General features: G+C 39.6%; 1 protein-coding gene across 6 annotated transcripts in view; it reads left to right on the forward strand.

Moving 5' to 3' along the window:
• LOC126916922 (protein rhomboid-like) overlaps positions 1-15,162 on the forward strand; it is a 173,126-nt gene that overhangs the window by 144,170 nt on the left and 13,794 nt on the right. For all 6 annotated transcript variants that reach the window (XM_050723235.1, XM_050723234.1, XM_050723236.1 and 3 more), the window contains one exon: positions 9,033-9,298. In XM_050723235.1, the coding sequence (XP_050579192.1) occupies positions 9,044-9,298 (255 nt within the window). In that variant the 5' untranslated portion in view covers positions 9,033-9,043. The remainder of the gene's footprint in view (positions 1-9,032; positions 9,299-15,162) is intronic.

The following is a 15,162-nucleotide window of genomic DNA, read 5'->3' on the forward strand; positions in this document are numbered from 1 at the left end:
TTAGCCGAGATTCAAGTTCCTGGCGGCCCATATTCCTGTCAATTTCCTAGAATATTGATAGATTTTACGACCTACATATATCGTAGTTATGTATGTACAAGCATATCCAGTACAACAATGGAATATTGGTTTGCCGCAGTGCCTGCTATGGCATTATTTTTACATCCTGAAATCCCGCTTGTAAACAGTAATGTAAAAATATCATATACGAAGGATTCAGCGGGAAAGATACTTTTTCCAAAAAGGAAAATAGACATGAACATCGTATCTATCTAGTTTCTGCAATAATCCAGTCAACCATTCCCCATTCTCCGATGGTCAGAGAATTTCTAAGGCGTCGTAAGTAGGTACAAGACTTTATTTTAATATATTCTTAATATTTGTCAAATATTAAAATTATTTCCGATTAAAAATTGTCTCACTTTTTCTCCCGCGCAAGTGATATTTCATTAAAAAAAGAATCTAGAAGATTGCAGGTACTATACGTAACAGAGCCCGTGCATTATAATCTATCGATTAGGATGTCCATTAGGATATCCCTAGGAGACGAATATAATGCACATATATCGGGCTAAGTGGACTCTTTTTCACTACGAACGAAAATTGGGATCGAAGTGATTGCTCTTGGTCCATGCCAGAAACAGGCTAAAATTGGTTAAAATTGCTTGAATTACGGAACGCGGTTTCGATCACGATAGACTGAGCTGAACTCGATTAGCGAGTGGGCTGAAGTGGAGCATGAACTGGACCGGTGTTCCACTTCGTGAGTGTTTGAAATTTGCGCGCACCGGAGGATCAATCGAACGGGAAAAATCACGACGTCGAGATATCGAGTGTCAGCAGCTTGCTCGTTCCACGTTCCAGTTAATTTTTCCTAGTAGATACAAGTAACATTTTTTTATTATCGGTTTACTGTTTCTTTTTTTTTTTTCTTTCTTTTTTAACTGCACATTTATCACACATAAGCGAATTTGAACGTCCAATTTGGATATTCAGATATCAATCGTGATGAAAAATATCTCTCGAGATTGACAATAAGCACTTGCATACATCAATTACCCAACGCTTAGCTACTGGATTTCTTAATGAATTTTTAAGAACTTTTTAATGAATCTTACGATCTTACGGTCGCATATAACCTAATACGTACTATTTTAATGCATCTTTAATATTTCAAATTCAATTAATATCATCAAACTCATCGTGTCAAAAATCATCTACTACCTTTTCCAATCAAAATTTTGCTATTTCTATGTATCACCTTTTCTTGCGATTCTCGTGTAAGTATCATCGCGTTACTAAATCAAGAAGATTAGATTATATAGATAACACGTGCGTTATAATCTATCAATTAGGATATATCCGTCGGTACATCTCTGTGAGACGAGTTATTTTTAACTTGAAGAATTTGTTACTAAACTAGATCTTCCAGCGACTTTCTAGGAACATTAATTTTTATCATCATCAGTTTCAATGATGAAAACTAACTCCTGTAACGGTCGTTAAACAACCATCTAAATTCCATTCTAACCGCGAAACCAAAGGAAGCCCCATTGGAGAATCCAACCGGCAACTGAAAGTCATCCTGTTAAATTCTGGAAACGATCTCACGAGCAAAATAGAGGGAAGCCAGTCTATTCGAAGGGTTCGTGTCACTGAACACGAAAGATCTCGTGCACCAGGAAAAATGCAAAAATTAATCGAGAGATGGGCTAAAGTACCAGAGTGTAAGCTCGAGGCAAATCGAAACACGTTGAGTGGAAATTGTCGGATGAGGTTTTCCAACGTGCAGACCGCTCGTTTATTTAATCGCTCATTCGCGCGATCAATTATCGGCCACCGTCCCCCGATTAATCATCATCGTTCATTGCGAAAATCGCCGAGGGATGATGAAACACTGGCAAAGGTAAACGATTGTACAAAATTTCAGGGGAAAATGCTTTCGCGCGTGCAGAGGAAAAAATGTCGAATAAAAAAGAAGGCATTCGTACATAAATTTTTCATTGTGATATATCCGTAGTATTTTATAATTGCGCTCCAGGGTTTATGCGTACTTTTGTCCAATTGTCCTACGAGAAACGTATTTAGTGATTGTGATTATTCAGATGACTATTTAAAGAGTGCGAATGTAAATGATACGAGTTAGAGATTTTCGAAACAATAACACCGCTTCTAGGAAAAATTAAGGAACTCGTAAAAGCGTTTGAAAAATTCTGACGAATATTTCCAACTAGCCGGATCCTCAAAATTTCCGACAGCTAGGGAATTCCTAAATCAAACAAGTCCTAAAACTAAAACTGCCCGCGAACCGGGTCACGTCCAACTTCCGCAAGCCTCCCAATTCCCATCGGTAATCGTGGTTTCGCGAGGTATCAATTTATGTTCCTATAAATCATCCATCTACCTGATGCATTCGAAATACTTTGAAAAGCTTCGAAAAAATTACAAGCTATATTTGAGGAGAAAAAAGGGAGGAAAGTATAAATAAAATTAAATTCTTGAAAAGAATCCTTCTTTTCACATAGAACGGTCATACACGGAAAGTTTCTATATCTAATCTTCGTTTTTTAGGGGAATTCTATGTAAACGTGATTTCTGTTCGCAAAACTTTTTGCTAAAAATATAGACGAGTTTTCTCACAGAAAATCTCCCGCGAATATAATCTCCATTCATTCGTTGAAATTGATAAATTAATTAGTTATTCTTGCAAGTAATTTCGACAAACATTTTCTTCGTGCATGCAGAGTAAGTCTCGTAATAGGACGATTTCGAATAACTCAGAATTTGTTGTCCGAAGATTCGGAACATTCAACAACCTACCAGGGGCATTTATTAATTCTTCGAATAATTCTTTAATTAAAATATTCGAACGATTCGGAGGTTCGTTAAAATATTTAGTGTTATAATTTTTAATTTTCACATTCACTCATTTATAATGGATGAAAGAAAAACACGGAAAGAGTTGGTTTAAAATTGGAAATTATTTAGCCTTTGTGCACGATCACGATTTTGATTTGCGGTTGTCGTCGTTTCGACTAAAGCATTTCGGCGCTGCAAAGGCCTCGTGACAGAAAGTCGATAGGAACGTTGCTGAAAATTAATGAGCCAATCGTGTGTATCCCCACGCTGCTCGAGTTGCTGGCATAATTAATGATCCCGTTATTTGTAGTTTCTTCGGTTCTCATTGAACTCCCGTCGGTTTTCCCAGATCGATCCTGGTTCTTTCGATGAAATCGATCGATTAAATTAGCACGTTGCTTGCCACGATGGTCGTCGGTGTTTGGCGTTGCTGTATCTTTTAGAGTGATTAAAATAACATAAATTTCGTGGACTGGAAGATTCGTAACAATGTTAATGACTAGTATAACATTTTGCAAAAATTGAATTGGCGCGGTATATTTCAATCTATCGTGACTCGCAAGGAAAAAATATATCAAATTGGCATGGCAGTCAACGTGTTAACAGAATTTATTTGACAAATATTGAATGAAAAATTGTATGGTTAAAGTCACACGGCAGCTAAATTGATCGATCAACTTCATCGAGGTTAATCGTTTAATCTGCGAAAAAATTGACGCTGCAACTGCTAACAGTTAAAGTATAAAATTTCTTACAGAAAGCTTAGCGATACTCGCGCGACTCTCTACGAACTTTTAAGTTATAGAAAAAGTTACAACTCCTATGATCGATTTAATTTGCTGGAGTTTTGAAATTACCATGTGATAATGACAGGTTTATATAGAAAACACTCGGTGGTTTTAGAAGCGTTCATTTTAGAAGCGACCATAGATCGGTTTGCCCTCTGTTCCTCATGAATTGCTAAACTTCGCCAAAGTCGTAACTTCGCTCTAGCGGTTACTTTCCGAAAGTATTATTCATCGTCTTGCTCACCTTCTATATTAAAGTCCGCTGACCAAAATCCTAGCGTCTGCAGACTTTAAAGTAGAAAAGTATCGAGAAATTCTTTGTTTGTTTAAAGCCTCTAGCAACTGAGAAGTTTTACCATGCTCTAAATCGAACGAACTTTCACGTTCTGAAAGGAACGAGTTCCTAGATTTGTGTTCATTTTAAATAACTCGCTCGTATTCAGATGATAAATTAGAATATTTTTGGAATAGTCTAACCCTTTGATTTACAATCTGTCTTTTTAGCAGCTATTTAAACGAAGTATTTTTACTGCCGCGATATCTGTGTGTTGAATAGAAAACAAAATAATTCGCGAACTGAAAAGTAGTTTAAAGCAACTTTTGTTCTAAAAACGTAACAGGCCATTGTTGAATTGAAACTATATGCCGCGTGGGAGTTACGGATATTATCTGCGAGACAAGAAATTCAGATAAACCGTGCAGTATTTCGTGACAGTGAAATACGTCGTATTTGTACAAAAGTATTTACTTACGTGAATGAGTAAACGAAATATTAAGACGTAAATATTTCGTAGAGAGTAACGATGAACAATTCTCTTTTAATATAACACTTCCTCAAACAGTTCTTTAACAACGAACAACGAGTCTCTTTTGAGGTAAAATTTTAGAATGACTCGCTTCCTCAGTGACGATCCCCAAACATCTTCGAATCGGTTACAAAAATACCCTGAACCACCTCCAATTTGGAAACTCAAGTGAAATAATTAGCTCCAAATCAACTGAAACATCGTACGCCGATAAGTATCTATTCTAAAAATACGAAAGACCTCCGAAATCTAGAAAAATCTAGGAAAGTATCGTACGTAAACCATAACCGAAGAATGTTCCTCGATGTTTCTAAAACAAACCCAACAAATATTAATCCTATCATGGCAGAACTGTTAAATGTCGCAAACATATTCTTAAAACGCTTACAGATGGTCCAGTTCCGTCAAAAAACTATGCAAATTATTAAAAAAAAACGATTTCGTCGCCATCAAAGAATAAAACAGGAGAAGAAGCTCGACATTCCAAAAATAAATCTGAACAATATTAATCTTAGCACGAAAAACAAAAGAAAGAAAAAATAACAGAAATCACAAAATATTCTTAAAACCATTAAAAATCATCCACTCACGAAATACCTCGTTTCACTAGAAAAAGCTACGTACATTAGCTACTTGAAAAACCTTCGTTGCTATCGAAGAAAGCAAAAGAGAGAATAAAAAGAATATTGTACGTTATTATTCACCGTTTCGAACTCAAAGAACGTGGAAGATCAAAGGAAGAACAAAGGATAACAGAGCATCAGGATAAAAGGAAGAATCCTCGCAAGTTGTAGCAACAGAGAGGAAGAGGCCGGTCGTCACGCGTGAAAGGGCAGTTGGAACGACTTGGACGTGGTCGATTATCGGTGATCAAGCACGTCGCGGTCATTGACGCGTGATGTACGCGGGTGGAGTCGCATTGTTCTTCGTGCAGCCTGGGAGAGGCCTTAATTACGCCGCTCCTCGTACGTCGTGCGTGTACGTTTGATTTGCGTGGCTGGGCGGCCGTTACGTTAATTACGCGCGGACAACTACACGCTCGCATTGAACACGTCGATGCTTCATCCGAACGATGAACTCTCCTCGTTGAGAAACCTCGGTCGAATCGTCTTATCTTTCACTCTCTTTTTACCGATTCGATTTTTCTATCTGGTTTCTTTTTTCTTGGCTAGAATTTTTCTGAAATATTTTTGGTATTTTACACGTATACGTGTCACATACATACGTGTATCTAGGATCGTCGTAATAACGTGTATGTTTTAATAAATCCGATGATAGATTTTCTTGTACATTACAAAATACGATAAGAGGAAGAGGAAGAAGAGGAAACATCGATGGAAGAAAATCACGTCGATCTAAAGACACGTTAGAAGAACGAGATGTTTATTAACAAAATGGTAGAGCTAAAGGAAGAAGGTATTTAAAAATACGTTTAATACTGTTAATGTCGATTTAACGAAGTATGAAATTTTAATAGAATCGCAACAAGTTTCAGGTAGAAGGATATTTGATACAATAAAATCTCTAACAAGTAAAACATTATATCAAATGCTGCACATACCTCGGCGAACAAAAATAACCTGTCAGATTTATTGCACGCTCGAACAACCACGTAAAACACGGTATGATGAAACATGGCCATTAGACGTTTCAATTTGTTCCATGTTACCAGGCAGTGTCTCATAATCACGTATTAACGTCGTTATAACGTCACGTGAGCGAAAACATTATGCCGAAAAAAGGCGAAACACCAAGGTGAAAAAGCGAAGAAAAGAAATGGGATGAAACAAATAATGGAAGCAGGTGTACCGTGAAATAACCAGGAATTAAAATTCAAGGCTACTGAATGTTAAAAAACTACGTTTCGCATTCGTCGAGTGGTCGAACAAAATGAAACCTGCGCGATTAACGCGACAAAGAGGAGAAAAGAAGAAAGAAGTGCGACAATACAACCTGCGACGGTGCACAATTTCTCTCTCTCTCTCTCTCTCTCTCTCTCTCTCTTTCTGCTCTCGCGCAGAATTCATTTACCAAGGCTGGAGAGGGTGAGAATCGCGCTATACCACCGCAACGAGATCATTTATCAACGAAACAGAACGATCGGTCGTTGCAATAATGAACATCAAACGTGGTGTCACACGTTGGCTCGTGGTCGAGTTAGTCCGAGGCGAGGAAATAGGGCGACAGAGGATGAGGAAGGGTGGATAGACGTTGATTTAAGCAATGTACGCCAGCGTATCTTCATTTTCCTGGAAGTTTGAGTTTCACGCGATTGTCGATGATCGTATCCCCGTGTTAAACATCGTATTGAAGTAGAAAGATCAAAGAAAGAGGCGTATTCGAAGACCACAAGGGATAAACACGGTAAAGCTTCCTCTGACACAGTTAAAAGAAAACGTTAAAACGTCCAGTTAGAATCGAGGATAAAATAGATGAAATTATTGATTCGTTGTCATTTTACGTTTTACAAATAATATAAAAATAAGCATACATAGTATCGTTTTTCTCTAGTTTTCTATCTATATATAGAGTTGATCGATGTGTTTTTTCTCTCAAACGATAGGGAAATATAACGAAGAGATATAATGAATTTTCTACAAATACAGAATGCTATTTTACAAAATATATTACAGCTGCGAACTTGCACCACTGCGATTCTTAACCTCGCAAATGAGAAAATAATTCCGAACGTTGTGCGGGTGGTGTATCTTAACGGGTCGTGATCTTCGTAGTCAAAGATCGATTCGATTCGACTCGACTCCACTCGAGGCCATGGGTATATACAGAGGAAGAGACAGAGGCAGAAGGGCTGTGAAACGGGCGAAATCGTCTGGTTTCGACTATGAGCCCCAATAATTCAGAGGCAAATTCTATGGTGGCTCGACAACACTGGCCGAACAAAGACCGCTGCTGGAACGGACAAAGGGATCACCAGGATTGACCCCGGCGAAAGTTCTCGTCTCTGTCTCCTGTTCTCGCCACTCTTCCCTCTTTGCTCCTTTCTAGTCGGTGGCGTGGTTCTCTGTGTCACTATGGCTCTCTGTCTCTCGCTTCGCTTTCCACAAAACGAACCTCTGTCCTCCGCAACTACGTCCCTGTACCTCGTGAACCTGTGGACAAATGAATGCGTCGCAACCGTGGTTGGATTAAAGAGTGAACGATGCTGGAGTGAACCGTTGGAATGGTGCTAGAAGGTCGTTGCGAAAGGCGAGACCGTGGAAAATGCTTTGAGGGTCGAAAATGGTGCTCGATGTTTTCTCTTTTTATGGGCAATTTAATACTTGATGTTTCTTTGGTTTTTAGGACAACGTGGGACTTTCGAAAAGATTCTATCGCAGAATTTCCTATAATGAAATTACGACCGATGGTAGATATTCATGAGAAAAGTTATTTAGGGTAGCAAATGGTAGTTTAGGGTTACTTCGGGTTTAGGGTTACTTCGGTTAATTAACCGACGAATATATCAATGTTTACTAAACAAATCTTTGTTCGGTTGTGTTAATCTACTTATAAGATTATTAATGGAAAATCCATTTCTAATTTTGAATATTCTCACGTATTGCATACATTCTTCTACGTGTTTGCACATTTAAATTCACCATAAATTTATAAGTATCCGCAGTACATAAAACACCGTCCCCTATAATGCCGCTTGGCAGAGTCAGGAGCTCGGAAATTTATCGAAGACGATAGTTCCAACAAGACGACCAAAATGTTGAAATACGGGAACGCTATACTTAAAACCGCGCGCAAATTAATGCCTACTAGCTAGCGAGCAATAAAGTGTGGCTTAAATTAAAGCGACTTGAGGGAACCATTCGCTTCTAACTATTCGTCTAGATAGCCTATTCGTGCTAATTATATATTCCGTTGCTTTTGCCTTTCTATTCTCCTCTCCGATCCTTTTCGTCTCGAAACGAGTTTTGTTTAATCGATATTCATCCCAGTCACGTCGATTCGATTTTGCTTGCGACTTCCTCTTCTTCTTCTTTTACGCTTTTCAATTTTCATAGAAGCATTTATCGAGAAAAGTAGGAATCGTGGGTAAAAAGAAAGCACGATAAGCGAAGACAGGAGGCAGTGGTTCATAAATTACGATTAGTCGAGCTTGCGACGAGATTATCGCAATAACGGGACAATGATCGAACGACGATTCAGTCTAGCGAAACGTAATTATTTTTCTACCATCGTTGCGTGTTCCTCTCTGTTTCTTTCGCGTGAGGCTTTTCGTTTACTAATATTCAAAATGCCACTTCGAATCAAGATAATAAAATATTTCAGTTTCTACCTTTTTGTTTAAAAAAATCATTCCTGCTTTCATTTCTGAACCAAATACTCTGCCGATATTTAAAATACCGTAATCGTATCAATTTTAATTATTTTTCTAACTGATAACCTTAATTTTCGATCATCGAATTCAGAAAATCCAGGACAAATATCTTTTTATCGTTCGAAATGTCATCCATAATGTATTAGCTTATTTTAACTAATTCTATTCAATTCATTTTAACCATTAAATTATCCAAGAGAGATCTCTCCGGTTCTATGATTAACAGGAGTTGGTGATCTCTTTTTGCAGACCAGGCCATCATGGACGTTGAGGCAGCGCTGCTGGAGAACTCTCCAACACTGTCGACGATCTCGTCGGATTGCACCGACACCACATATTCCGGCCCCGGCTCGCCCTATTCCCCGGAATCGCCGATCATCGTCACCTCCTCGCATAAGAAGACAAAGGATGACGAGATCACGCCTAGACCGACGCCCAGGCACCCGCTACCGCCCCGGAAGCCCAACTTCCGGATACGACCGCCCTACCTTATGATCTGCATCAGCATCATAGAGGTAACTCGAATAAATCCATTCGTTTGTCCATCTTTCAGAAACTTTATCTATCGATCGATAATTTCATCCTAAATAGACTGTGTAGAATATTTATGCGAATTTATATTTTTAAAGGCACGGATAAAGTATTGAAACTACGTATTTAAAAAAAATGTGTTTTACCCTAAACGTTCGAAAGTTAAATAAATTTAAATGAAAAATTTTTGTTTGAAATTAAGTTTAAAATAGTTTGGGTAGCTTGTTTCTCGTGTTTCATATATTCCTGCATTTGCGCGAACGCTTCTTCGTATTTATATTTGTACACCGATATAAATGTAATCCAGCGACTATTCGCAATCTGCTAATAGATTAGAATTTTGAAATATGTGCGTCCGTGAGCGTAACTATGGGACGTTTGTTAGAATGATTTCGAGCTAGAGTAAGGATGTTTGCGAATGAATGGCGAAGTTCGAGTGGAACTCACGATTTCGGTAATTTGATTTGGAAATAGACGTGTTCTTGAATGGTTTGCGAGACTTCGCCGTGATTCATAATTGAGCACTGATTAATGGAAGGTTTTTGGGATGGGTCGTGAACCGTTTGAGCGCAGTGCAATTTACAAATGGAGGTGAAAATTAATTACAAGATAAAGATTGTTTTAATCCAACCGAATGGAAGCCTCGAACGAGAGTCTAAGCGTACATTCGGCGATATTATTTTGCGGAAGTGTGGTTTTTAAGTTCCACTTACTTTTACTCCATCAGGTTTAAATATCCAGCGTTCTTCTCGCGTTCTACGTTACATAGTTTGCTGACGAAATATCTGCAACTTTCGCATGTGTTAGAATGATCGTCGCTGTACCGTGAAATTTTCGTTCCCGTTTTCCCACCCTCGACAGCAAACAATTCTACAGAAGCGAGAAATCGGTGAAAAGAGGTCGCGCCTCTATCGACAATTACAAAGGGAAGCTTTCGATCTCTAGCAAAAATAAAGAGTCCTCCGCGTCGATATTATTCCGCGTGACGTCGAATCCGGGAAACCGGATGCTCACCGAAAAACGTGTATGCATTGCACGATTCGTCCGAGCTCGAAAAATTTCCCATTAGCCGGGCTAATGCGTCGTTGAGGCTGTTCTGCGACAAGGACGAGACGATGGGAATCTCTCTCAATTATTCGCACGAGTTCACGAAGGAATATCGTACTGGTATTTCAAGAAACTCTAGCTCGACTCGAACGGAGAGGAAAAAATAAAAGAAGGGAAGAGGAACGAAGACGAAGAAGAAAGAGGGGAAAAAATGGAGTCGAGACGTTCCTCAGTCCGTTCTATATCTTTCTTTTTTCGTGCTTCCGCGTTCCTCCGTCGGATTCTTCTCTCTGGCTCGATAATAATTCCAGTGAGCTTATTCGAGCACTTCCGGAAGCTCGCCGGTACGAGCAGCGAACGTGGCGGATAAAATGCGCCGAGTTAAAGCCACCAAGTTAAATGCACCTTTCTTTCCTCGCTCAGTTTCACGCAATAAAACAGAAGTTAACGCTGTCGACGGAGTTAATGAAACGGCGCGAGATCGGCGGCTGAAAAGAATGGCGGCCCGCGATGCGGAGGTCCGATTTCCACGCGATAATCGAGCGGATAACAGCGACAGAACGATTATCTTGCGGGATGTTCTGCAATGGATATCGCGAGCGTCCTGAATTTCACCGTTCAAAATTTTCACACCTGTCGGAAGGAAGCGAATTAATTTACATATTCAGGAAATTTTAGAACGGACGATTCTGTTGCCTTTTAGAAAACGTTCTCGAATAGATACCGGAAATGCTCAGAATTTAGTGTTTTTTAAAGTTTCCAAAATTTTTAGGGGGGGAAACTTCTGTTGATTAGAGCGATTGAAACTGAGTGTGACTCTTTGAATTGAACTCACATATAACTGCCCTTCCGCTCTTATATACTTACGGAGGAAAGCTCTGTATGGGGGTAGTTTTAGAACGAAGGAAGCCGATTCGTTGTTCACGCTTTTCGTTATGAAAAGTGAGGACAAGGATCCGCGATACCCATTGCAGTAAGCATCCTACCAACGTGACTCATGGAAAAATCCAGATTTCTATTAGGTATTGTTTGTAATGTAATTTCTATTAGGTAAATGTCTGGTTTCTCCCATTATATAATTACCGGCTTTCTCTGTAATTTGTAAGAACGTACAATAGACTTTTTTCTTTTTATTAACGTGGAGGAAATCCGCACGGACACCAGGCCGCTTCTGGGGGAAGCGGCGTGGTAGTGCCGGACTCCAACCGACTAAAACCTCCACGATGATCGTTCCGGCTGCGATCGAGAGAGGCCCGGCAATCTTGCGGTACGACCGCTTGTCGAGCGCGCCCGCAACGGCCGAAGAGGAAGAACATAACGACATTTCGTCGTCGAATCTCACCCTCTCGCCCCGCCGCCGCCGCATCTCCGCCGTGTCCCTCCCCACGAAAGTCCCGGGTGAATGTTCATAACGTCGGCTTCCTCCGATCTTCTCCGAGACCCCCCGGTTCCCGTGTCTTCCTCGCCAAATGCATGAACGCGACCGGGGGTCTGGCGGCCCACCCCCGGACGGCCATGGTTGCTCGGGCCCGTTTTACAACCCGCGGCTGCGCCGGTACTGGGGTATCCCTCCCCTGCACCGTAAACGATTTTTTGGTTCGCCTTGTTATCCATGAATCTCAATGTCGCCGAGGTCGTCAACAAAGGTTTCCATCCTGGTGCCACTCACTCTTTCGCACCCTACCCCGGTCAAGGCCGGTGTAGGGTGACGGGAAGCTCTACAAGAAGGTGAGGTGAGTAGTCTTGGCAGATATGGGCCCACCAACTTCTCCGAAGTTCTCCGCATCGGATCGGCCATTGGCGGGTACCAGAGGTGTTGATCAGCCACCACCCGACTATAGGAGAACATCAGATTTATCAGGATTTCCCAGGGCGTGGTCCTACGCCCTGAAAACCCGTACCCGCCTCGTGCTCCCCACGTACAATAGACCTAAGGACCTTTTAAGTACCAATTATAAACCGAAAATACTTGCAGGATTAAAGGTTCCTGCAGGTTTATAAGACTCGGTTTATGGTGGGACCTTAGGTTTATTGAGGATCTTTCTATAGGTGCTTGGACCTTGACGGTCAGACAATGAAGGACATCGCGCGGACCTTTTCACGCGACGTAACGCAGCTATTGTCTGAATAAATTTGGTCTTTTAAGACTCTCAAGATAAATCTCTGCCTGTTCCTTCACATCATTAGTCTCAGTTGTGAAGTTTGATAATTCGATATTGATAGTAGTCGTAAACACAGTGGCTAATGGGCTTTTTTAAGTCAATATCTAAGAGAAAGATAAGAGATATTTCTTGGTTGGAAAAAAGATAAGTAGAAAGTATTATAGGAATATTTAAAGTCATAACAGTTGGTCCAAGTTAGTCAACTTCATGACAAAAGATACAAGATTAATCTTGAATAAGAGCGAAAATTTGTACAGTTCCATTTAAGTTAGGAAATGCTTTTCACGATCCAAAGTACGTAGTATGTTTAATAATTACATTTCTTGTAACGACTTTCACGTTCGCTCGCGCAAGAGACATTAATATTTAATATTTATTTTACAAACGATGCACAATTACGTACAAAGGCAATGTTTATTACGTAACTTGTTGAAAATTGACAATCGAGTTCGACGCCAGTTCATTCAGAGCTTTTACACCTGCCTACATTCACCAAAGGCAATAATAATAACGAATAAATTATATTTTCCCCCATTTTTCATCCTATCGAAATGTACGATATTGTCAATTATCCCGCAGGTAGAAAGAAGCAAATTTCCACTTTGCCGCAATTGAACAAGTACGTTCGTTAGATTCGAACTGTAAATATAAATGATCTATATATTACTATCATTTTATACTGAATCAAGATACAACGTATTTGCACCTACTCAAAGTTACAAAACAACACGCCATTCTACAGTTTAGTTACTTTTATGGCAATTGACCAGAAAATTTCTCCTGATCGATCGATTTCTGCATATACTTTGCCACGGAACCAATTCCTCTCTCTCTCTCTCTCTCTCACTCACTCTCTCATACGAAACAGGTTCCAGCAAAAGGCGAATAATCCAAAACCGCGTAAAATTCCTGTTCCTCCAGCAATAAAGGGATATTCGACGAACTGTGCTCGACCCAGAGAACAGCCCTCTCTGGTAAAATCAGAGTTGGCGCGGTGGCTGATTCGTCGAAACAGGGAGGAATCTAATCGGCGTGCAGGTCCAGTTTCGCGCGATGAAACGAACGATAACGTTTTCCAGCCGTGTGGACCTTTAATGAAAACGCTGAGATAGCGGAAACGGCGATATCCTGGTTGAAACGCTCGGCGAAAAGTCAACTTCCGTTTCGGTAATAATCGTGCCACCGACGCGACGGTTCGCTCCGCGTTCTTCGCGTGTAATAACGCCACCAGGAGAGGATGTAGGATAACGAACGCGATAAATCCTGAAGTAAAAACGTGCACCTGTAAATATAGCTCGTTAGAGAGTTCTGATAAATCACTAGAAACTTCCCATCGAAGGGTGGAAGTCTCCTAACGCCAGCACAATCGCCGTTAATCGCTGGATACCAATTTTTCAATCGTAACTGCTCGAATCTGTTGTAGAAACGATGACAAATTGGTGAATTTCCGATGCAGATAGAAAACCGAAGGATTAGAGCGTGGAAAGGACTTTCGAATGTTTGAATTATCGTGTATTTATGTTGAGAATTTTGGATCTTAATAGCCGAAATATTGGTATAGGAACGCTAAATTTACACTTAAAATTTATATTAGAATAGTTATATATTTATTTGATAAACGATTTCAAAGATATTCATCGATACACACTTGCACGCGTTTCAGCATTTTCTTCCGTACCAAACTGTTAACTAAGAACAGTTTACGTTCCTCTGTTCTCGAGACGCCGCGCACACACATACATTCACACACTGATATTCACGTACATGTATACACTACTACACAGCTAATCCATCTCAATAATTTCAATCGATAACGATAAATAGTATTAAAAAGATTCGAGGACGCTTGAAAGTTTTTGTCACGATTATAGAACCTTGTAGTTTCCTACTTTATTTGTCACAGTAAAAATATTGGATGCGTTATTTTTATTCGTATTCACGTTTTATCGGATGTCGCTCGCTAATAAATGTACTTTTTCTTTCTTCTTTCTCTTCTTTTTTCAAATAAATTGAAGCGTAAAGTTTTATAGTTAAGCAGAGAAGCGAAAAATACTCGTATACATTTGTTTCCGTAGGCGGTCGACAGTTTATGATTTATTTAATGGAAGAAACCAAAACGAAACTGGTACACGACCAATCCATGAACTTTATCGTTCTCTCGAGCGATGTTTTATCTCGACAACACTGACCATAGATCCTACAGGCGCATTTTTTTCTTCAGATCGAGTCTCTCGTCGGATATAAAATTTCACGATAGAAATTTCAAACAGAAATGAAAGATTGAAAGTACGAGATTCCTATTGGATCGTCTGTCGTTACAATAGTACGATAGTTTCGATCGATTGTGCGTTAAACTCGATTCACGGATCTCCTGGGAGATCATTTTGTATCCATAGGGTAATAACGTGAGACAATATCAATCTATTCATTGTTTTAATATTTAGGTCACTTGAAATATCCAGAGAATATGGTGAACTATTTTTCTTACTTTTATCTGTTTTTAATTATTTTTATTTATCCTACATTTATCGTTTTGCATAGATAAAATTCATGATATTGCTAGCAATAAAATGTCAAATTCATATGATATAATTGATCTACAATCTTAGCGGGCTTTAAACATTGATAACATGAATTTT

This window comes from Bombus affinis, chromosome 5, assembly GCF_024516045.1.
Source record: "Bombus affinis isolate iyBomAffi1 chromosome 5, iyBomAffi1.2, whole genome shotgun sequence".
In the NCBI taxonomy this organism is placed as follows: Eukaryota; Metazoa; Arthropoda; class Insecta; order Hymenoptera; family Apidae; genus Bombus; species Bombus affinis.